The 25,448-nt window shown below is 32.7% G+C and overlaps 1 protein-coding gene across 2 annotated transcripts in view; it reads left to right on the forward strand.

Annotated features, from left to right (window-relative positions):
- The window catches only part of LOC107954191 (ABC transporter G family member 31), a 36,100-nt gene extending 12,427 nt beyond the window's left edge, over positions 1 to 23,673 (forward strand). Inside the window, exons 2-24 of one of the 2 annotated variants that reach the window (XM_016889680.2) lie at positions 639 to 759; positions 865 to 953; positions 1,046 to 1,133; positions 1,253 to 1,415; positions 10,106 to 10,182; positions 10,290 to 10,434; positions 10,675 to 10,976; positions 11,057 to 11,338; positions 19,020 to 19,336; positions 19,417 to 19,577; positions 19,654 to 19,757; positions 19,845 to 20,001; positions 20,104 to 20,154; positions 20,281 to 20,408; positions 20,494 to 20,826; positions 20,928 to 21,218; positions 21,325 to 21,408; positions 21,626 to 21,759; positions 21,842 to 22,069; positions 22,224 to 22,395; positions 22,499 to 22,586; positions 22,831 to 22,997; positions 23,084 to 23,673. In XM_016889680.2, the coding sequence (XP_016745169.1) occupies positions 639 to 759; positions 865 to 953; positions 1,046 to 1,133; positions 1,253 to 1,415; positions 10,106 to 10,182; positions 10,290 to 10,434; positions 10,675 to 10,976; positions 11,057 to 11,338; positions 19,020 to 19,336; positions 19,417 to 19,577; positions 19,654 to 19,757; positions 19,845 to 20,001; positions 20,104 to 20,154; positions 20,281 to 20,408; positions 20,494 to 20,826; positions 20,928 to 21,218; positions 21,325 to 21,408; positions 21,626 to 21,759; positions 21,842 to 22,069; positions 22,224 to 22,395; positions 22,499 to 22,586; positions 22,831 to 22,997; positions 23,084 to 23,350 (3,949 nt within the window). In that variant the 3' untranslated portion in view covers positions 23,351 to 23,673. Of the gene's footprint in view, positions 1 to 638; positions 760 to 864; positions 954 to 1,045; positions 1,134 to 1,252; positions 1,416 to 10,105; positions 10,183 to 10,289; positions 10,435 to 10,674; positions 10,977 to 11,056; positions 11,339 to 19,019; positions 19,337 to 19,416; positions 19,578 to 19,653; positions 19,758 to 19,844; positions 20,002 to 20,103; positions 20,155 to 20,280; positions 20,409 to 20,493; positions 20,827 to 20,927; positions 21,219 to 21,324; positions 21,409 to 21,625; positions 21,760 to 21,841; positions 22,070 to 22,223; positions 22,396 to 22,498; positions 22,587 to 22,830; positions 22,998 to 23,083 lie in introns of those variants that run through there. The other variant, XM_041097559.1, reaches the window with a different exon arrangement.
- The last annotated feature ends 1,775 nt before the right edge of the window (positions 23,674 to 25,448 follow it).

Raw genomic sequence — 25,448 nt, forward strand, 5'->3', positions numbered from 1 at the left:
ACCATAGTTGCTAATCCATTAACTAGCCTTTTGTGAGTAACATGTGGGAAAAAAAATTATGTGAAAATATGTTTGACATATCAAACTTTGAAAATAACATAATGAATTTAACAAATGTCGTTTGGTTAGGACTGGAATTTAAAATTCAAAAAATACAAGAACTAAAAAGGACTAAATTAAAGTACAAAGATTAAACCTAAACTTACGCATAACACAAAAACTAAAAGTTGAATTTAACCAATTTTATATAAAAGATATTTATACTAGTTTTTCCTATAATTATCCAAAACTTAATAATGATTTTAATTAGAATAAAAAGGTGTAAGAGAATGAAATCTTGGGAATTTTAAGTTTTTAAGTTTGAGTTTATCTGTGTAAGTTAACTTTTAGATTTATTATGGTTATAGTTAATTTAATTTGAGTGTAGTCAGATATGAAATTAATTATTGAATTCAATACTTATAATGGTTGATTTTTTATTAGAACCATTAATATAATTGTAACTTCAAAAATAATTATAATAAAAAAACATTTTTATACTAAATACGAAATTTCAATATTATTGTAAATACGAAATTTCAATATTATTGTTCGATATATAGGTAATTAGATGTAAATTTAGTGTGTAAATTTTGCAGAGTTGGATTGGAGGTGCCAAAGGTTGAAGTAAGGTTCCAGAACTTAAACATCGAAGCCAACGCTCAAATTGGGTCAAGAGCTTTACCTAATTTACTCAACGTTGCTCGCGACTTCTTCGAGGTTAGTAACTTGCGTATCTTTCTTGTTGTTCATCTTTTTTTGTTAGTATGATGGATGGATATTCATTGATATTATATTAATATCCACAATAATGTTGTTTTACAGCGTATCCTAATAGGATTGAGGATTTTGCGTCCTAATAAATGTCGGTTACACATATTGAAAGACATCAGTGGTATTGTTAAGCCAGGAAGGTAAAGACTCACTACTTGCATGTATTTTAATGTATAAACCATTTAATATAAAAGCTTGGTAGTAGTTGGAGATTAGTAACTTGTTGTTTTAGGATGACGTTGCTTTTAGGACCACCAGGATCGGGCAAATCCACCTTGCTTTTAGCTCTTGCTGGGAAACTTGACTACAAATCTTTGAAGGTAAGTATCAACCTACGAGCAAATCACATGCTAGTTACTGTCATTTTCACGAATCACTCGGTATCGCCTTTCAACTTGCTTTTCTCCATATACAAAAAGTTTTATTTTACGCTTTGCAGGTCAGTGGTGATATTACATACAATGGCACAAACCTCAATGAGTTCTATGTAAGAAGGACTTCAGCATACATTAGCCAAACAGATAATCACTTACCAGAGCTAACTGTTCGAGAAACATTTGATTTCGCTGCTAGGTGTCAAGGTGCAAGTGAGGGCATGGCAGGTTTGTCTACTTCCAATATCGGCAAATATTAGATTTTTGTTAAAAGCAGTCTAAAATATATTTTTGTGCTAAATTAATTCAAATATTATGATATTAATTTGGTATCATGAAGTTTACAACTTTAGGAAAGAATACTTAATGTAGTAATTTTAAACAGTGTTTACAAGTACTATTTGACAGAAGAACCCACAAACATTCTATTTATATCTAGTGTAGGAGCTAACGTGCACCCATTGGACTAGAATTTTTGTTCACTGACTCCATCTGGCTTCACAAATCCTTTCTTTCTCCAAAGAGTGCAAGATTCTAGAATCACGACAAAGACCTTGTCTAAGTAAAACCCAACTCTAAAACCCTCTTAAAACCTCGACTAGGAGCTCTCAGAATCATCGTGTGAACCGTTCTTATAACCTACTATGCAACATCTTGCATCAATAGTTAGCTTCATCTGTGAGAAGAGAACAAGAAACATGTCTTTATTGAATGAAAACAACCTAATCGTGCAAAAACCAAGGAAATTTAACTAAGCTACAACAACAATATAACCTATCTATATCATTTCAAGCAACATACTAACAAAAACCTACATGTCGAGGATATCAAACCAGGGTACTCCAATATGGTTACTAGTGATCTTGTTTGGCTACGCAGATTCTTAGCCTGTTTAGATCAACCGGCCAGAGGTCCCACGATTCTTTGTTGCAATAATCGAGCGGCTTTGGATATCGCCGCCAATTCAGTTTTTCATGAGTGCCTTACATCCCCTATTACTTCAATTATCAACAATACCTCGCAACAATATTGCCCACTATTCCTTCCACAACATTTCCAAGGTATAAAGATCAACTGCCAGCCCCACGACACTACCAGGGATACTAAGAACCAACATCAACACCACCACTACTTGCGACAAAAGATCTTGTAGTCCAAAATTCCACCCTAAATTGCCAAAAATACTCTAAGATGCAAGGTCAGCTGAAAATCCTCCTCATCCAATTCCAGTAAAAGTAATAAATAAACAATGAAATGCCAACTCATCCAAGAGCTTTAACTTGGCCAAACCATTTGACATTCGAGAGAGAATTTCATATAGCAAATTGACCACATCCCGGCGTGTGTGTGGTGGGGTTTGTAAAACTGCAATTAAATATAAATTTGAAGTGCAGTATCTGCAAGTATATATTTCAAATTGTAATATAGTTAAAGTGTTACAACGGAACATTGGGAAGTATTGCGAGGATCGTACTTAAAGGAGGTCTGCCTAAACTAAATTGAAAATTAACACAATACCAGGTCTAAATACTACTTACGTACTAATTATATTATGACATGAAAATAATAACAAGATGATTTATTAAAGAACATACAAAGAATTACTAAAATGAAATAATTAAATTTCAATCAAGTTAACTAGATAGAAGATTAACTCGCATCTGTATTCATGATTAATTTCAGATTGAGGTTTTTAATGACTTAGCTAATGATTAACTTAATTAATACGTTTTGGCCTATAACCAAATTAATTTATCAATTCAAACTACTTATTGTTCAACCTAATAGCTTAACCAAGTTAGGTAAAGTTTGTGCTAAGTAGATTATCCTTTCGACCTCATCTACCTAGTTTCTTCCTAGGGTCATCAATCATAGGGTTTAATCTCACTTAACCTATTCCAACTAAGTTGTGGTAAACCCCAACCCTTAGCCAATCACTCCTATTTCCACTTGTCAATATCCCTAGGGTTCTTAGTTCATGGTCATACTAGATGCAATTTTCCCTAATCGAATTTTGCACATTCAAAATAAATGTAAAAACTAGAGAAGGGATAAGAGAAATCTAGATCCGTGAGTATTTATTGAAGCTTGATTGTTGAGCCCTTGAATGAATGTTGATCTTGATTCTATTGAAGTACAAACAAAATTAAACATGTAAAATTGCTAAAAGAACTGAAACTGAACTTTATCTGAAATAACAAATTGTTTAAACAAAAAAACTAAATTGAAACCCTAATTTTAAGAAGAAAAACAATTAATTGCTGAAGAGAACCCCCTTAATAAGGTTCTAAGAGCTTAATATTTATAGTGTTAGGGTTAGATGATCAAATTAGGTAAAGTTACAAACTCTATAACATGCTAATTATCATTGTACGGACGAAAATACCTTTAGTTGTAAGTTGGGCCTCCTCGGACCAGTGTCACGACATCTTAGGGCTGTTGTAGCGACATTAGACATCGATTGCAACCCCTCTGTTAGTGAAAATATCTGGTGAGGAAAATATTAAACACATGAACGCAACACAAACAAAAACTCGAACATGAAACGAAGCAATAGGATAATGCTCTAAGGCGTGTATCAAGCCACTATCTTTAAGGTTCTATTCGCCCCCACCTATACTTAGTGTGCAAATAAGTTTCAAGCAAATGAACCTCGTGGATACAATGAAGCCCAATGACTATTTGCATTTTGCATTAACGAAAAAAGTCCACTAAGCAATGAGTAGAGTATAACAAGAAAATCAATTATATAAAGAATTTTTGTAGTAATTATTTATAAAATAATCTAATAATAGTCGAAGATGGAGGAAGGATAGAAAGAACTTTTGAGAAACTGTTGGTATTTTTTCCAAATTAAATCTCACTATTATTTATAAAAATTTTCATGTCTTTTGATAGAGACATCTTTCAATAGGTGTCTTTTCTGGATAATCACATCTTTAATTTAAAGATACATAATTAGTCATTAATATCTCTTAATTAAACAGAACTATTCAAGTAATATTGTTTGAATAGTCATAGTTCTTTGTCAAAAATCAAGTGATATAACTATTGACCAATAACCAAAATATATAAGTTTTGATTAATTATATCATTTCATTTATAGTTATTGGAACATTATAAATATTTGAAAATGTTCTAACACCCTCTTGGTTCGAAGTTGGATGTCGCGACATCAAAGGCTGAATGATCCCCCTCTAGGTTCGAAGTTTGCTATCGCGACATTGGGTAGTTGTTGTCGCGACACCGATAGTTGGATGTTCCCCTTTGAGCTTTGAAGTTGGATGTTGCAACATTCCATCTGAATGTTTCGACATCCGGGACAGCCAACTGACTCATCGACCAAAAATGTTGTCTTGCACACTTAACCAACAAGTTAGTTTCCTGTTTAGGTCCAGATTGGCCTAACAGGTCATAAAACACACTAAAAAAATCATTTTATTTAATTCAAATGTGAAAGTACTAAGCCTATAAACTTGAATAAAAAGATAATAAATTTCTCGAATACAAGCTTATTAAGTGTTTAATAGAGCTTAATTTTCCACAACATATTGTGGTAGATAAAAAATCCACCTCGAATTAAGAAGACGTAGCTTCCTTGATCCCTGGTTGACATTGAAATCAAAATAGAGTAGCCAAAGATGAAGAATATTAGCCACTACTGATCCTCTCTCAAAGGTAGAATGCCCTTATTGAGGAACAACTAGAATATTTGAGAAAGAAGCTAAGCAACCTCTATAGAACAAGGTCGGAGAAGATGTAATGGGCATCTTATTCAAATGACCCCTTGCTCCTAAGGTTACTAGCAAGATAATGCCTGCAACTTTTAGCACTCAGAAGATCCACCTAGTCTAGGACAATAACCACGTGGAAATTTTGGGTGCCTCAAATGCACTCAAATGTAGATTCTTCCCTATAACCCATAGGTAATAGAGTAGAACCTATCTTACCATCCTTCTAGGAACCATTTGTATTTTTTTGAACAAGCATAGCTATTTTTCAGCCACTTTCCAATAAACCCACTTTCAAAGTCCAACTAGTCTTATTTCCCTCTAATAACAATCTAATGAGCTACCTTGATATTAAATATGCTACTTCAACGCTACTTAGATAACCAAGGAGTCAACCAATAAATTGACCATTTTAGTATTCATTTGTAGAATAAGCCATGATAACCTTTAGTATGCTCTACCTGACGACAAACTTGAGAGGCTATATAACCTCTATGAAAGAGTAAGCAACTATACTAAGACAAAAGAAATGTGAATGTTTAACTTTGTCACCCTGAATAGTGAACAACACAAATGAAGCCTTAACCTTGAGGTAACTTGGGGGTAACACTTCTTATGATCCCCTAAGAATGCAAAGAATGGCTCTATAGGGCCTTCATTAATGAAAACTTCCAAAGGAGAATAGGAGCCCCATAAGACGATTTCGATACCTATACCCCTTTGAATGCCTCGCCAGTTTAGATCTTGAGCAAAGTAGAAAGATAGGAGAGCTTTGAGTCTTCAGTTAATGGCACTTAATAATCTATCTCATCTAATAGTCAATTTAAGGATCTTAATGGGGATAAACATCAAGGTATAAATACCTGAGTTAGTGAATAACTAACAAGTGTCTAACAAATACCTAAGTTGGTGAATATTTTATAGGCATAAGCTAAATCATTAACCATCATTCTCATTCATCTCCACCCCCTAAATAGGTTGTATCTTATAGGTAGCCCTAACAGTTGGTGTATATCTTAGATTGGTTGGTAATTATTTGATTATATTGCTAAAATCCAACCAACATCTTGTTACACACTCTCTTAATATTTTTATTAACCTAACTATTACTTATTAATTTCTAATTACAAATTAAATAATTAACCCTATCAACATTTAAACTAACCACTAAACAACTTAAATTACTAAGCCATTAACCTACAATTCCCCAATCAATAGGAAAGATTAGTTCATCTAGAAATTCAAAATGAATACATGATTAATAATGATAGATAAACTAGTAAAAGAGATAAGAAATATTGTTCCCATGAAACTTAATTCTCTTCAATATCAGATCCGAGAACTGATAAAATAAGGAATATGTAAAGAAAACTAAAAAAAATTATGGCTACTATTGTAATGCTTTCTCTCTCTCTCTCTTAATTATAATAAACTAGGTATATAAATGTGTTGCATAATAATTTTTAAGATTAATAGTTATTTTAGATGCGGAAAGAACAAAATTGGCTTTGTAAAACCAAAGCAAAATTAAAAGAATATTAACCTAAAAGTGTCATGATTGGGCATTGTAGCACTCATGTCTCTTTGTATTCTTTGCTTCCTCTTCTTTTGTTCGATCATTGTACTAATCTACATCCAAAAATCTCTAATAAAAAGGCTTTCTAATTTTCATGAAAATTCATATAAAAACTCGTTAAAAAATAGTAGTAAAATAACTATAAAAACATTGAAACTAGAATTTATGTGATTTATGAAACGAAAATAAAAAACTAACTAAAGTGCCATATAATGATGCAAATTCGCCAAAGAAACAAACTAAATGGAAACTAAAAGAAGATTACGATATGATCATGTTGAGCAATCATTAGAGGTTATACTAGCATATAGTGATAACATAGATGAAGTATTGCACTGAAAGGTTTCGAGAAGAGGACCTCTCAAAAAAAGTAATTTAATAGGGAGAACATTATATTTGATTTCACTGAACAATCCATCGAGGTGAAGGTATCCATCACCCTTCTAATTACTATGGGTGATTGAAGGCATACCACAACAATAATGGTAGAATTTCATTTCATGGACCAGCCATCAACATATCCCTTTTTTGGTTAACGACTAATGCAAAAGACCAAGTTACTTCTGGTGACCATTTGCATGAAGGTGATATTCCCAACCCTAACTAAACTGGGGTATATGTAATCTAAAAAAAAATGGTGAGATAGTTCCACATTACTTTTTTCCAATTAACTTAATGAAGACAAAGATCACTAACATAATCTTTTTGGAAAATGACAAAGAAAAAAGCTAGGAGAAAATGATAATAAAAACCTAGGTAAACATAATTACTGAGAGCATGATGAGGTTGGGAAGTTTGGATGTTTGGGGTCAGATGAACCAATTTAAAGTATAATTTAAAGGGTAGATAGAAGATTTATAGCTCTACCATAACGACCCAAAAGAGTAACTCAAATCTATTCTACCTTCCTCAAGAACAAGAAATGCATCTTAAAGGGCCTGGTTAGAGAGAATGTTGATGTGATTATATGGTCAACAAAAAATGTATCATGTTGGAAATTTTGAGTGGAGAAGATAGATTCGGAGACGATATTGAATTAAATAGTAAACTTCGAGGCATGGGTGACACTTTCCAAAGAGAACTATTTGCCCCCACACAAGGTTGCTAGAGGGTTAAGACAAAATTCCTCCTGGGATACAGCGAAGCTTTTGAATTTCCTTTGATTAGTAAAATCGAGGAATTCCCTAACTCTTACTCTAATTTCTGAAAAATAGAATTGATTGTAATATCTTTGTGAGCAACATAGACCCTTTATTTATATACACTCAATGGACACTATTTTGAAGAGTCACAACCCTTTACATTTGATTTTCATGGGATATGTTTTTCTAAGAATTATGTTTAATGGAAATCAAATGTATCCATTGAATAAATCATCACTTTCTAATAAGTGCTCATGAATAATAATGAATTTGCAATCTACAATTTCCAACATGTCAAATATTGACACGTAGTCATTACACACTCTTTAAATGTCAACCTCGCGGTCAAATAAAAAAGGCGTAGGATTTTGCAAAAATAATCCAAGTGGTCAAAGAGTGGTGTGAAAACTCTTAGAAATTGATTTCATCAATGGTGGTATGCCTGAGTGGCTTTCAAATTTGCCAATGGTGATAAAGGATAATGGAAAGTTGTGCATGCATATGCATTTTAAGAATTTTAACAAGGCTTGCCTAAAAGGTAGATTCCTAGTCCTAATGATTGAAAACTAGTTGATGCATCAATAGGGCACAAACATTTAAGTTTCATAGGTGTGTTCCCAAACTATAACCAAATCCTATTGGCTTTAGAAGATTAAGAGAAGAAAACTTTCATCAAAGAGGATGGGCTATTTTGTTGCAAGGTAATGTTTTTCGACTTGGAAAAAACATATTTATATGATGAAAAATCATCAATAACTAATTAGGTTGAAAATAAATAAACCTTGAGTTGCATTTGATAAGAGAATTGCACAACCCGAGGTAAAAAAAATAAGGCAAGATGCGCATACCCTATTCCAAATAAATATCATAAAACATAGATAAACCATTCATATCTTATGCCCATAACCATCCATCATACATTCATAATAATTTTGAACATATTAATTTAACATTAGATCTATATAATCAACTTGGAAATTTCAAAATTTCTCAAATGTAATTTAAATAAAGAAAATCGTAATATAATTAGACTTGACCAAAATCAAATTACTTTGATTAAAAAAAAATTTCGATTAAGTCTTAACTCGATTGGCATGGACATTGTTTCCAATGCAGGAGGACGTGTGTTCGAGTGCGTTGAAGCATATTATCCTTTTATTTATGGGTTGGAAAGGTGCTATGGATAGCTCTAGGCATTGTTTCAAAAAGAATGTTTATGATTAGAACCTATAATAAGATTGTTAAAAAACAAATTTAATTTTGAATTGTAATCTACAAAAGTATTTTCGATAACTACCAACTTTTCAAATCAACATGGATTTCAATTTTTTTTAAAACTAATAGATTCCATAACTTTTTTTTTATAAATTCATTAAATAAAGATAAATTTTAAATTAAACATTTAAGATTTAATAAAGTTCTAACCTTAATTTATTTTTTTAAACTTTATAAAAATTAAACTTCTAACTATTTGATGTTTAAGCTGATTGAGTCTTAACTCGATTGGTATGGGCATTACTGTCAGTACAAGAGGACGTGGGTTCGAGTGCGTTGAAGCGCATTATCCTCCTATTTTTGGGTTGAGGAGGGGCTATGGGTAGTTCTAGGTATTGTGTTAAAAAGAGCAGATATGATTAGAACATCTAATGAGATTGTTCTAAAAAACACTATTAGGTGTTTAGTTTTTCGCATTTTTTGGGGTAATATCTATTTTCCCAGAGAAAGTTTCCGTGTTATGTTATATCCAAAACATCCTACCTTAAGCATTTGTCATTGTAGACCCATTTCGTGATCAATAAGAGTATATCACTCAACATATTAAACAAGTCGATGCCACAAGTCTAAGGTTTATTTACACTACTAACACATGAGATTATTTCCAAAAAATACTTGAGTGAAATATCAAATGCAACTCTCATTGTGAGTCATTTTTAGTATACTTATTCTTGTAACAAGCACTCACGTGTTGTCCCCAAGTATCCTATCATTCAACTTATGAGTTCAGTTATATGTATTACATGGATGGAGGTTTAACAAATGCCGACCTTTAAGCATTTTTATGTCATGTTTTGACAATACAATGGCCAAGAATGATTTTGGCAGCACAACTTTAATGCATAGGGATCTCATAATTATAACTTTCCACATTTCACTTGTAAAGCCTTATGTATTCCATCAATTTACATAAGTGTTAAACTTCATTAAAAAACATTTTTCTCATTGAAAAAGAAATATCTCAGTTTTTTTAAAATTATTAATAATAAAATGTTTACTACAAATAGTAGTTAGTGATCACAAGCACACTCGACTCTCCAACTCTCCTAAAACCTACACTAATGGCTCTTAGCACCATCATGTGAACTGCCTTTAATCTCCTCCACCATATCTTACATAAACAATGATCATGTTTTGCTTCTAACATTTGTTTTATTTTACTACTTCTCTTTAATACTAAATATATACTTCCAGGGTGTATGAAGGAATTAACCAAATTAGAAACAGAAAATAATATACGCCCAACTCCGGAGATTGATGCTTTCATGAAGGTCAGTTTTTTTAAAGAATAAAAAAGTTATGAGAACTATCGGTGCAATTGTTCTCATTATTATTATTATTATTTACAAACTTGTTTCTTTTACTTAATTTTTCACAGGCATCATCTGTCGGGGGTAAAAAGCATAGCATTTCAACAGATTATATCTTAAAAGTGCTTGGCCTTGACGTATGTTCAGAAACAGTCGTCGGAAGTGACATGCAAAGAGGTGTCTCCGGTGGACAAAGAAAAAGAGTTACTACAGGTGTCTCTTTTGATACAATTTTTTCATCATTGAATTTTGCCAATTAAGATTCTTATCGCTTGCATTATCCACATTTGCAGTTATATACAAAGTTACATTTCTATTCTTAAAATCCTTGGAAGCATGAGATTGTTTTTAATATCTTATAATGCAATATTAATTAATTAAAAAATAAAGACTTTACTTAAGGTTATCATTTGACTTTTAGTTTAGATAGATTATGGTATTGTCCCTATGCAGGAGAAATGATTGTTGGGCCGAGAAAAACTCTTTTTATGGATGAAATATCCACTGGACTTGATAGTTCTACAACATTCCAAATTGTAAAATGCGTGAAAAATTTTGTTCATCTAATGGAAGGAACTGTACTCATGGGTCTACTACAACCTGCACCGGAGACATATGAGCTATTTGACAATATAATGTTCATATCTGAGGGATATATGGTGTATCAAGGCCCTCGAGAAGATGTTTTGGAATTCTTTGAGTCATTAGGATTCAAATTGCCACCGCGTAAGGGTGTTGCAGATTTTCTTCAAGAGGTATTCATATCTCAATAGCTATATTTATGGTTAGATATTCTTTAGGTACTTGCCTAACTAGTTGTTGTTGTTGTTGTTAGGTGACCTCTAAAAAAGATCAAGCTCAATACTGGGTTGATCCATCGAAGCCATATGAGTTCATTCCTGTTTCAAAAATGGCGGATGCATTTAAAAATTCTAGATTTGGAAGGTCTCTAGAGTCAACACTTAATGTTCCATATGATAAATCTCGGATCCATCCTTCAGCTTTGTCCAAAACAAAATATGCTGCACCAAAATGGGAACTTTTAAAATCGTGCTTTGCACGAGAAAAACTACTGATCACTAGGCATCGTTTCCTTTACATCTTCAGGACATGCCAGGTATGCTTTAGGTTGCTTCCACTTTTGCACTTATTATGTTTACCTTTGAAATTTACATCATAATGTGACATTGATTCTTAACCATCATTGTTTCACTCCAACCAACTCATAGTGAAATTGTTTAATTACTACTAAATTTTTACATAAGAGAAAATCATGTTATTAGAATTTCTAATGAAAAACTAGCTTTTGTTGAAAGGTTCCAGCAACCCAGGAATAAGAACAGAAGTTAAAGAACTCTATTAGTTATTTTCCTTTGTACTTATCTCAATGCTAAGTTACAAAATCATTGGTTCACAAAGAACTCTTGGACAAAATGTAAGAAAATATGTTGTTTAGTTATCAACCTTATTGGCAACTCCTATTTTTCTCTAAGTACCAATTTTACTCAAATTTTCTGTCTTGAATCTTGAAAGTGATGGGTATATGTAAAAGGTCGACAAATTTAGGTGTTCCTATTTCTTAACCTAATTTAATGTTGAAGGTATGAACCGTATGACCACCACTTGAAAATTTAGAATTACCACTATTTTTTTATGCTATACCTAATTTACTTAAAACCTTATTCCTTGAAGTAGAAAAAATTATACATTTAAATGCGTTCAAATTCATGTTCTCCAATTTATCGCAACAATAATAGTGCTGCAATAAATTATTAATAGAGGAAGGCAAGACCAATAGAACTATAGCTTCATACAATGTGGCATCTTTGCTGTTTTTAAGAAAATGGCGAAATCAATTATTAATGAAGGTGAAATAAAGTATAAATTATTTTGATCAATGACAGTGCGTCAAACATGGCTAATAAAAAATTGTAGAAAGTATGGCAGGATAGTTGATATTTTCATCATTGGGAATAAAATATGGATAATGGGTTAAGGTTTGTTTTTTCTAACTATTGCTAAAGCATATTAGGCGATTCGTAGTTTCAATAGAGACAAATTCTTTAGTAAATCATCAATGGTAAATCTTGCCAGATTTAATCCAAGGTAGAGCTTTTGTAAAAAAAACTTATTGAATTCAGATGGTGACACAGTAGTCGCCTTTGTAAAGGAAATGCTAGAAGTAAAAGTAGTGGTTAAGGTTGTTGATGGCGCAATCCATATTGATAAGAGATTGAAGCAGAGGAAGTAGAAGAAGGATTGAATTCAAGTTGTTTGACTCGAAAAGGAAAGATTTGGATCTGATCTGAAAAGAAGAAATAAAAAAATTTAGTAATAAAGAAATAAAAAATAGAAAAAGAAGAAATTTGTGAATAAAAAAATAAAAATAAAAATAAAAATAAAAATAAGAAATAAATAAGAAATAGAAATTAAAAAAACAAGTGGAAGATGGACGAGTAAATCGATGGATATGATGGATAGTAGGATTAACATCCAATTGAATCCTTGAGATATAAATCCCAACAAACTCAATTAATGACTCTAATCAACCCTCCAAGAAATAATCCTTGGCAATTTGAAGTGTGAAGAATGAATTCCCACGACTCCTTGAAGAAAATCTAGCAGAAAACTATTTCTGAAAATCATAAGAAAAAAATCTTGCCCAAAGAAATAAACTCCCAGAGTCGAAAGCTTTATTAACGAAAACAATTGTCTGCTTAATGAACAATGAATAAGCCTTTATATAGGCTAACTAAGTACATCCAAATAAAAATCTAAAGTATACTGAAACTCTAATTAATCTAAATAAGAAGTAGTTTTAATCTAAACTTTCTTATTTGACTAAGAAACATCAAACTCCTAAACAACTTGAAATACTTAAACAATATCTAAAATTCGTAATAAATGATTAATAAAATAATAAAACCTAATAAAAAAATATTTGGCTCGTATATAATAAAAAATTAAGCCTAAAAACCGAACTTAATATGATTTAAACTCAAATTAAAAGCCCAAAACTCATAATTTTCGCTATAATCCTGTCCAGAAATTCTACTCGCGCGATCTTCATTAAAACAATCATAACTTAAGTTCCCAAACTCAAAATCAAGTGATTCAAAGTGCATTTTGAAGCTAAGAATAGATCTTCGAACGCCATGAAGACATCTCAATGCAAAAATACCTGGATCCCATTGAAAAAGTCGTTACAAGTCTGTTGATTTCTTAAACTTAAAAATTGGCAGCTTCAGTGAATGGAATTTAATAAATTTCACCTCATCCGTGCATGTATCACATATGGATGATATGGAGCACAACATAGAGAATGTTGCAAATGACTTGAATAAATTAAATGAATCGACTCAAAGCAAGAAGATCCAATAATTAACATTTGTAAAGGCTTTTTTTATTAAAGAGGGGAGACGTTACAATCTAGTGTCACGAGGCTAGACCTTTCATCTCGCAATTCGTCCGACCTTAGGTGATTTCTTTGCTCTGAATGCGCCTAAGTCACCGAAAATATAGCAAAAAGCACCAAAAATATAACGAAAGAAACTTAAGACAAAAGAAGGCTCAAAAGAACATAATAGCCACAAAAAAGCAATGCATGGCAAGTGTTTGAGTAGATGCTCTCAATATATTCTTTCACTCAAAGAATACAAAACAATATATTTCAATGGATGATCTAAAATGAGAGGGAGGCTCTCTATTTATAGTTGATCTCCTTCAAATCCAACAATATAGCTAGTTTTACATTGACAGATGAGATCCAGCCTATCTACATTTAAGGAATTTACACAATCTCAAAGGTTACAAAATCAAATCCTATTAGATTAAAAATCTTCTAAGATTACTTTTTGTAACACCCAAATCCGGCTTAGAAGTTAAGACCAAATCTGGAGGAGTTACATCAATACGTCGAAAATTGATTTAGCAATTATCCAAAAAAATTCAAAATTTTACTTAATTCATGGCGGAAAAATATTTTTGGAGTTTAACGTTGAAAACCGAAATCCATTTTGTCGACTTGAATGATTTTGTAGTTACGTGTTAAAAATTATTAACTACTAACAAATTTAGCAAAAACTAAGATGAACTCAGAAACATATTTCAAACCCAAAATATTAGGAACATTTTTACATTATAGCAAAACAATCCAAGCTCCCACATGCCATCCAATCCTAAGTCAGAGACTTACTTGAAGACACAAAGATAAACCAAGGGTGAGCTAGAAAGCCCAGTGTATAACCAACATCAATTACAATTAACAAAATGTAATACATAAATTAGAGTAACACGGAGAATATGATAACAAGTATAAGAACAAAATGAAATAGAGTAGGTATCCCAGAGATTTCCATAATGTAAATATAACATAACAATACACATCAACCAGAATAAGACAAAGTAGAACATAATAGAGCAGAACAAAACATGTATGTTTATGCAGATGCAATATTTTTCAAACAAATTAGAATGCAGATTTATCAGAAAATGTCCTACCCAACTCCGCTACATACCAAATAGAGTTTCCCTAGGACTCGTCCGGCCAGATCACACCAACAGATAACTGTGGACAGTGACACCATAATATTTGTAGTTAAAAGTTGTTTGATCAGACATATGTCGTCAAACCACTACATTACAGTCAAGTTTCCAGAGCAAAATTGTGGATAAACCACCAGATAATGCAAATAATTAAACTACCAGAAACTTCCTTCTTTCACATCAACCCAAGTCCCATGCAGTGTATCATGGCATGTATATAAGAATCAGAGTGATGAGCATGTAAGTCATGCTATCATTCAATAACAGAATCAGTAGACATGGAAGCCCATGTTTTGTAAGACAAATTGATCAAACCTCAACAGATCATATCAGATTTTCTATGAAGTCACATGCACGATTATAAATCAGAATCAGTAACAAGCAATTTAACATATGCAGATATCGTATATTCTTCATCAATAGAGTAACATAAACGGTTATAAATTAGAATCGGTAACAATCAATCCAACATTTTCAGTTATCGCATATTCTTTATCAACAGAATCATGTAAAGGGCTATAAATCAAAATCAGTAACAATCAATCCAACATTTTCAAATATCGCATATTCTTCATCAACAGAATAGCGCAGAGGCATACCAACAAACTTAATAGAATATAGATCATACTTGGATAATTCCCATACATTATACATTAGCACATTACGTTCTGATAGTTCCTACGTACTTAGGTTCAACATAGCAGGCACATGTATCGTTCCCAAGTTGTTCATCGTCAGATTATCGGATATCAAGTTATATAGTCTAATTCAGATCGCACGGACCTTACGGCAGGCCTGCGTTTGTTATGAATGACGCTTGTGGCCCGAAGGACAAGTTCTAAATATTACTTCACATACTCGTGTAGTTTTACACGGCCTGGAGAACTGGCCCGTGCGACTCCACATGGTCTAGTACATGCCCGTGTATCCCACACGGCTTGACACATGCCTGTGTTATTTGCCTGTGTGGTCCTAATTCGCAAACAGTGAGGTACACGGCCAAGACACATGCCCATGTCACTAGCCCATGTGAACCCTACACAATTCATAACCACAGACAGTCTGGTTTTTTTGCGAACAGTAAATTACACGGCCTACCACATGGCCATATGAAGTCGACAAATAGTTTTTCGACTCCTAAACTTAAAAGGAAAGTTGGGTTATCGTACCCACTTGATACCAATTCGAAGGAGAAGCAACAAGGTTGAGTTCCTGCCCCTAAACGATAAACAATTATCTAGCAAATGATTAACTCATAGTCAAATCGTTAAAAACTAACATTCCAAAATTGAAGTTATGTCGAAGAACTTTCGACACCAAAACTTTAAATCAAACTTACCAACCAACGAATTAAACTATGAGGAAAAGTCAGACCTCATATTGAATCAGTGTAACGTAACATAACAAAACAAAAAAAAGTTTGAAGAGAAGAAATCGCAACGAAGAAAAATTGAAGAAAGATGCAAAGAAAATTAAAACAACAGGCTTAAATTTAAAAATAAAAAATAAAAAAGCCCCCCGAATGAAACATCTGATTCTTTATTTGTAACCCTTCAAAGTAATGAAAGGGAGGTTATTAAGAAAGTAGGTGAACGTGGAATAAATAATGGATAGTAGAAGAAAAGGAGGTTATTGAACGTGGATAGTGGGAGAGAGTTATATAGGTGGTCGGTACAATGACAGTTACATAAGAGGAAGCATAGTTTGTTCTATGAGGAGAGGGCAGGAAGCACTTATTTTATAGAGAAAGGTTGAGAAGCAACTTCTTAATAGTGTTCATATATGAGCTTCCAAGCTAAGTGAGCCAAACCAAAAATCTAGCCAATCTTCTTAAGCTTAGACTCACAACTTTTTCCAATATGAAAGTTGTTCCCAAGATTATCTTCACAGCTTTCCGAATATGAAGGTTGATCCCAAGTAGAGGTGTCAACAAATGCTGCCTAAGAATTGCACGCTTAAGAAGTTCTCTTACAAGGAATGTTGCTCCCTTGCAGTGCTATTGTCAGGATCTTTAGTACCCAAAAACAAGTGTCTCAGGTAACCTCAAATAGTTGAAGCGATACTGGATGGGATGGTGCAATACCCTTTTTGTGATTAGCAAAATCGAAACTAATTCGGATGATTCGAGAGTTGAGGGGATATATTCTTGAGAAGAATCTTCAAAAAAATGGTCTTGCTTTACTGTAATGAGGTGCAAACTACAAAAGTTGTTGATTCTTTCAACGATTCATAGCAATTTGTTTTAAGGAAGGTGTTTAAGAAAATTGTACGGTGGTCTGAAAACATTAAAGTTAAAAGTAAGATTCCTTGGATATCCTCTTATGATATTCCAATTAGCACTTGGAAAATACAAGCATTCACAAACATTGTCTAGAAGTTTGGAGAATTTATTAGAGCTGACACAGGTACTAGATACTTGGATTCTTTTGTCAGAGGTAACATTTAAATCGTCACTAATAGAAAGTCAAGGATTGGTGAAGTGATAAGGCTACAATGTGAAAACTTGATTCATGAGGTCAAAATTATCAAGGTGGAGCCAGTAGTTATGGTTCGGTAAAGTTTGTAAATATCAACAAGGTAAGGTAGCCTTGAATCATACGAAATAGCATACCTATGTTTATCAGGAAGGAGGGGGAAGATGGTCAGTCAAATCGAGAGTTTGAATATATTGAAGATAAGTCGAAAACTATGCGAAAAGGCATGTGATTGCGACACATTTACTGTTATGGGGGAACGTAAATGATGATAGCATTACTGATAATTACGTTCATGGCTTAAAAGATAAAAATAAAAAAACAAAATTCGATATATTATGGATAAGTTTTATTGGCTGACTTGATCCTTTATACAAGTGGGGCCCAAGAAAATTGGCGAGAAAGCATTTAGGCTTTGCTGATAGTATGGATGATAAGTTTGTTAATCAAATGGTTAAGATTCATAATCATTTTCTTAATTTTTAGTTTAATCATTCCTCACTCTTTTTCGTCCTAGATACGAAGCAGAGCCTAAAGCACGATCCTGCAACCTTATTTGGCTTGTAATCCAGCTGATGATGGTGTAAGTTTTGTATTGAATATTCAAGATGAATTATGCTAGAATTAGCCCTTTATTGAGCAATTGAATCAGACTGGTTTAAATGTAGTAGGTTCAGTGATTCCATATTATGGAGCTGACAATTATTGGTTGGATGAGGAGGCTATAGATTCTTCAGATCCTGTTTATAATGGTTTAAAGGAGATAACCCATATTAATAATTATAGAGAGGGAGTGGTGACGGGGAAAAGAAATAGGAGAAAGCCAATCGGGTATATAAAGGAAATCGACAAAGATTTTTAAAAGTTACAAAGCAATTGAATGTCTAAAGGCATGAAGGGGGAAAATAGAAAAAAAAAAAAGAAGAACCAGAAAGTGTGAGAAGATTTGATTAAGGCACTATAAGATACTATTAATGAAAACAAAAGAAAATTTTAAGGAACAAAGTAGAAGATTCATTGGCAATTGGAGAATGGTGGGCTTGCCATCTCAAGGGATGAAAACGGAGTGGTTGAAGAATTGATGACTATTAATACCAAAATATGGCGTGGAGGGGGTTATGGTCGATTCATCCTATCTGGAGGGAGAGTCGTAGCATTTGAGTGATAGAGAAGGTTATGAAGGAGAAGAAGCTTGGGAAGAAGATTGCACAGTTGGAGTTAGGAGAGGGCAATGAGTTAGTCTCCTAGCTTTAGGGTCGCGAGGGGTATTTGTACGAGTTTAACTGAACTCGTCATATGTCATCATTTGATAGATTTGCTAGTCTCTTTTGTGATTCCTTATTAAATTGACAATTCATTTGAGATAATAGGATACATGAGTGACAAGTGATAAATATTTTATGTAAAGATCTGATTTTAGGTTTATTATTTGGTATTATTTGGGTATGGTGTGGTTTTTAATAGTTGTGTTATGCTTTTGGAGATGGTGTTGCTGCGGCCATCATTTTTTTTTCTTTTTGGCATTTATTTTTCTAGTTTCATGACGTTTTTTTTTTGTGATTTTTTAATAAAAAACTTTTTATTTGCTGAGAAAAAAAAAACCAATCTATGATTTGAGGAACAATCTATGATTTGAGGATTTTTACAGTTTCATCTTTTCTTCGCTTGACTGCTATCACGTAAGAACTTAGGACAATGAAATTTTTACATAATCTTTTACTTTGAAGTTTAATTTTGCTCTTGGTTTTCACTTTTGAATCTACGTAATACACGTTTAAGGTGGCATTTGTGGCATTTGTGACGAGCACACTATTTTTCCGAACAAGACTACATCCTAGAGATGAGAATGATGGCAACCTCTACCTCTCATGCCTTTACTTCGGGGTGGTGCATTTGATGTTTAATGGATTTACTGAGCTACCCCTTATGATATTTCGACTCCCAGTATTTTACAAACAACGAGATAATCTATTTCATCCTCCATGGGTATGGTCTATCGTCAGTTGGATTATACGTGTACCTTACTCTGTTTTTGAGGCTGTAGTATGGTCTTGTGTTTTGTACTTCACTGTTGGTTTTGCCCCTTCTGCTGGGAGGTATCTCCTCTTTCACTCTCGCACATTAGGTTTTTACTATCAGGAATCTTTTTCTAATTACTTCTTGTTTTTGGACTCAGATTTTTCCGCTTCCTGTTATTAAAATTTGTAGTACACCAAATGTCAATTGGTCTATTTCGAACCTTGGCTGCTCTTGCTCGAGATATAGTCGTCGCCAATACCTTCGGCTCAGCTGCACTTTTAATTGTAATGTTAATGGGTGGATTTCTTATGCCTAAAGGTATGCTGTGTGATAATTCACTTGTGAATAGAAGATAAAAATGTTATTGATGTTCATTGATTTATTCATCTTTCAGACCAGATTAAGCCATGGTGGGTTTGGGCTACATGGCTATCACCGTTACAGTATGCGCAAAGAGCAATATCTGTTAATGAATTCACAGCCACGAGGTGGAAAAAGGTGCATTAATCAACTTGCTTGCATCAATTTTCTGTTTATTGATAATGATCGATATGCTAGACATGTAATTGTGGAGACATTTTTCAGATATCTGCTACTGGAAACAATACAGTTGGATACAATGTGCTTCATTCACATGCTCTACCTTCTGCTGGATATTGGTATTGGCTTGGAGTTGGTGTGTTAATAGGTTATGCCCTGCTTTTCAACATCATTGTGACTCTGGCCCTAGCCTACCTGAATCGTGGGTTATCCTTTTATTTATTAAATTAATTCCCAACTCTTTATTTATTATGTACGTATTTCAAGATTCTCTTGTATCCGTTTTTTTTTCTCTTCCCGATAGCTTTAGGTCAAGCTCCGGCAATTGTACCTGATGACACGGAAAATAGTGGTGGTTAGTCATCTCTGATATATGCAACATCTTTTTTTTTTATATAGATATATAGGGCTTCTGTGCCTCTTTTAAAGGATTCTTCTGATAATTCTTCCACAAAATTCAAAAAAAAAAAATTCTTTGCAGCTGAAAACGTAGAGTTGGAATCGGCTTCTCCATCTGCTCAGGGCAGTAGTAAGAAGGGAATGATTCTTCCATTTGAACCATTAGCAATGACTTTTCATAATCTCAATTACTTTGTGGATATGCCTGCGGTATGATTCTCTCATGGTTTTGTTATTGCAGTTGTGTATACCATCCATTTCAATTTCCCTGTTTTCCTTTTATCCAATATCTCAGGAAATGAGTGCACAAGGCATACCTGAAACGAGATTGCAGCTCCTCTCAAATGTTAGTGGAGTATTCACTCCAGGTGTTCTTACGGCCTTAGTCGGGTCCAGCGGAGCGGGAAAGACTACATTGATGGACGTGCTTTCCGGAAGGAAAACCGGTGGATACATTGAAGGGGATATTAAGATATCAGGATACCCAAAGGTACAGGAAACATTTGCCAGAATTTCAGGATATGTTGAGCAAAATGATATACATTCTCCTCAAGTCACAGTTGAGGAGTCTCTCTGGTTTTCCTCCAGTCTTCGTCTTCCCAAAGAAATTAGCAAAGACCAGAAAATTGTGAGCTGCATAATCCTTTCATCAATTTATATTGGTTTTGTACTTAGTCTAGTTTCACTTCACTGCATTTCTCATATTCTTTTTTGCACACTTACCTATAGGAGTTTGTTGAAGAAGTGATGCGTTTGGTAGAGCTTGAGACACTAAGGAATGCTATAGTTGGTTTACCAGGTAGCAGTGGCTTATCAACAGAGCAAAGAAAACGTTTAACTATTGCGGTGGAGCTTGTTGCAAATCCTTCCATTATATTCATGGATGAGCCTACATCTGGACTTGATGCACGGGCTGCAGCAATTGTGATGAGAACTGTTCGTAATACTGTTGACACTGGAAGAACTGTGGTGTGCACTATTCATCAACCCAGTATTGACATTTTTGAAGCATTCGACGAGGTTTATCTGAGTATAATGTTTTAAATGCCATTGCGATAGCTAGGTTAAGAAGCTTAAATAATATTTTTCTGTTCATCTAAGTTTGCCTATAAATTTTCATATCTAGCTGCTGCTTTTGAAACGAGGAGGTCGGGTTATATACGGAGGGAAACTTGGAGTGCGCTCGCAGATTTTGATAGACTATTTCCAGGTGACTTTACTATCATTATTTTCAGGTTTTTGAATTTAAATAGTACTTAGCATTCAAGTTTGAGACCAAGCAAGACTATAACTGCAATGCACCAAGGAAACTGAATGCATTCACATTCCTTTGGACCTTTATTTAGGTATTTACGAGATTTCAGCATATTCGCTAATGATCAGAATGGTGATTATTTACGTTTTAATATTTCTTTTCTTTAATGTAGAGCATTGATGGCATTCCCTCTATTCCTGATGGATACAACCCGGCAACCTGGATGCTTGAGGTTACAAACCCTGCAGTAGAGCAGAGAACTGATAGAGACTTTGCAGATATATACCAAAATTCTGAACAATATAGGTAATTACTGCGATGTCATGTTACTAGTGGGTTTAACTTGTTCTCGACCACATGATTAAACATTTTGATATACTCATTACAGGGAAGTGGAAGGTTCCATTACACGTTTGAGTGTTCCACCACCTGATTCACAACCTTTAAAGTTTTCTTCCATCTATTCACAAGACCAACTGTCTCAGTTTCTGATTTGCTTCAAGAAGCAAACTCTTGTGTACTGGAGAAGTCCACGTTATAACTTGGTGAGACTGGTTTTCACAATGGTGTGCGCACTAATATATGGCTCCGTCTTTTGGGATGTTGGTAACCAGAGGCAAGTAATTTTGGTTATTTCATGTTTCTGTGTAACAAAATCGTTGTCCATATTTTGGACCTCCATTTTCGTGGTAATAGTTGAAATTTTGTCTGCCATTGTTTTACAAACCGAATACAATATAAATCATTTGGTGTATATATTGTTTCTGCAGGCATACAACTAAAGGTTTGTTTATGGTTATGGGTGCCCTTTATTCCTCATGCATATTTCTTGGTGTCAATAATGCTTCCTCAGTACAGCCAATTGTATCCATCGAAAGAACAGTATTCTATAGAGAGAGAGCAGCAGGATTTTATGCTCCAATTTCTTATGCTGCAGCCCAGGTAATTGGCGCGATCCTGAAGGAAATTTGGTTCAGTATATAGTTTCTTTTGACCTTAAAATGCAGGTACTAACACATGCTGCTCCAATTCTTTTGTGGAACAGGGTCTTGTGGAGCTCCCATACATTCTTGTTCAAACAATTTTGTTTGGAGTCATCACATATTTCATGATTAATTTTGAAAGAACAGCCAGTAAGATTCCTTATTTACCTTTAACAACCCCATTTTATGCTATTTATTTGAAGTCAAATTGTCTTTCAAATACAACAAGAAACAAACATGAATTTTCTTTTGATAAATATATATTTGGATCAAATTTATTTCATGAATCCAATATCTGATCATACCAAGTAGTAATTACAAGAAAATTTTGTGAACCAACCGTCTCCAATAAATGCAACTTTGCTTATATGAATCTTTTTGTTATATTATGCAGGAAAATTTTTTCTTTATCTTCTCTTCATGTTTCTTACCTTCACATATTTCACCTTTTATGGTTTGATGGCTGTTGGTCTCACACCTTCTCAGCATACGGCATCAGTCCTCTCTTCTGCCTTTTACTCTTTATGGAATCTCCACTCTGGTTTTCTTGTCCCAAAGCCAGTACGCAGTGCATAATCTACTGTCGATATCTTATTGAAAAAGTGATAGTAAAATTTCTAGTTGATTATTGTTACCATTTTGTGCAGAGAATTCCAGGATGGTGGATCTGGTTCTATTACATTTGTCCTGTTGCATGGAGCTTAAAGGGTATTATCAGCTCTCAGCTTGGCGATGTCGAAACCATGATTGTTGAACCAACATTTAAAGGCACTGTGAAAGAGTATGTATCAACATCCTTCGGTATTGATGTTGGGATGATGGGGCCTACAGTGGCAGTGTTACTCGGCTTTTGCATCTTATTTTTCAGCGTCTTCGCTTTATCAATAAAATTTCTCAACTTCCAAAAAAGATGAGCAATGAATTACGGAGCTATGGTCTACAGTTTAAGTGGGACAAAGCCAAATAGATGCATCAAAAGCAAGTATCATTCCCAACATTCCTTAATGACATCTATTTAAAGGGGCATTAACCTACCAACTCACCCAACCACTCGGTACAACATTGGGGAAAAAGAGAAGACACTTAACCCAATACACTTTAGCTTCTTCTTAATGTTGCCATCGCCACAGGAGTTAGTTGAGTCTGTGAATCTTGTAAACTTACTGCCGTCTTGATTATCCAATCTTATATTTATCATTTTTTATATATAAAAGCAAGATGCTCAAGTTTTTCATTATATTGCTAAATTTCTTATTTAATTTTTTTTATTATTTATAAGTTTTATCATATTTATAAATAAGATTTTTAATTTTACTAAAATATTTAGTTAATTAAATTTAATTATAAGAAAACTTATCATGCTTATAAAAAAGAATTTTAACTCAATTACAAAATCTTTATTAAGTGAATTTATATAATAATAAAAATTTTAAAATTTATATTATAATTCATTTATATTTAAATTATCATGTCTCCATTAACAAAAAGAAAAATTATATTAACTTAGATTTAAATAATAATTTTTAATTATTTATATAATAGATAACTTTATATTTTATACATGTAATTTATAAATATGTTAATTATATATTACCTAGGAAGCATTATGGTCAATTTTTCACTATTAAGGGAATAAATAAAAATTAAATAGTGAAGAGTTTACAATATATCAATTTTTATAGTTTGTACAAATATTTTAATAATGCTAAAAATTGTTTTATTATTTTGAATAATGTAGTGTTGTATTAATTATATGAAATAAAACTATATTCTACAATGAATATGATAAAAATGTTTCAATTATTATTTGAATTTTTTGTATTATTATAATATTTAAAGAGAAATTATTTGATATACTATTAGTAGGGTCGGGTGTTGATAAGCATTCTATAAGGGTACAGTAAAGTATTAAAAAATAAATATTAAAAAAAATACATGTCAAAATTTTAAGGTTGTTTGTGGGATAAAAAAATGCACTACTAGTGTACTAAATATTCACTTATATTTAAATTGTTAAATAAATTAATATATTTTAATTATATTCAAAAGTTTTAATAACACATTTTACTTTATACTAATTATGGAAATTAAAAACACATTATTAAAAAAAGAATTTAAAAAATTAAATGTATAAAATCACATTCAATGACCCAGCACTTATTTTTTAGAAGTAATAATTTTTTTGATGTGTAATTTACAAAAAAAAATTAAAATTTTATACTTGTAAAAATTATTAAAAAAAATTAACTTTGTTTGTAGTAAAAACAAATATTAGAAAACTGCTAAATAGCATTATATTTTTAAATATTTTATTAAAATTTTAAACAAATATTAAAGGAGCATTTTCTTTATATTTTTAATACGGTTAGTATTTAATACATTAACAATGTATCTTTTTTATTCCACAAATAACCTTAAAAAATTACTTAAGATGTAAATGAGTTTATATGTGTTGTTGATGAACCTATTAACATGTGAGTTCAATGATGCTTGAATAGGCTTATACTAAACTCATGGCATTAGTAATGGTTTATGTTTAATCTCTGAACTGTAATATTGGAATTAGTAACTAAGCAAATGGAATGAATCATGATCGTATGGTAATGATGATGAATTAAATATTATGTTTATACATGGTTGATTTCATATGTATCATGAACAAGTATATTAACTTGTGAGTTTGATGGTGTTATATAGGCTTTTATTAAGCTTATGGCATTAGTAAAGGTTTATACTTATTCTATAAATTTTATTATTGAAATGGTAAGTTATGTTTTAAGTTTATACGAGCTTACTAAGCATTCATTGTTTACGTAGTTTTCTTTCATTGCTTTATAGATTTTCGGAAGCTCGATTGGTTTGGAAGCTCGTCGGAGACCTATCACACTATCCAGTAGACAAATCGATAGTTTTTGAGTAATTTGGCTAAGGTTTATAATGGCATGTATAGGGTGATATGTAATGGTATTATGGTGTATGTGTTAATGGTGTTTTGGCATGTATAAGCTTTGC

This window comes from Gossypium hirsutum, chromosome D07 (assembly GCF_007990345.1).
Source record: "Gossypium hirsutum isolate 1008001.06 chromosome D07, Gossypium_hirsutum_v2.1, whole genome shotgun sequence".
NCBI classification, from domain to species: domain Eukaryota; kingdom Viridiplantae; phylum Streptophyta; class Magnoliopsida; order Malvales; family Malvaceae; genus Gossypium; species Gossypium hirsutum.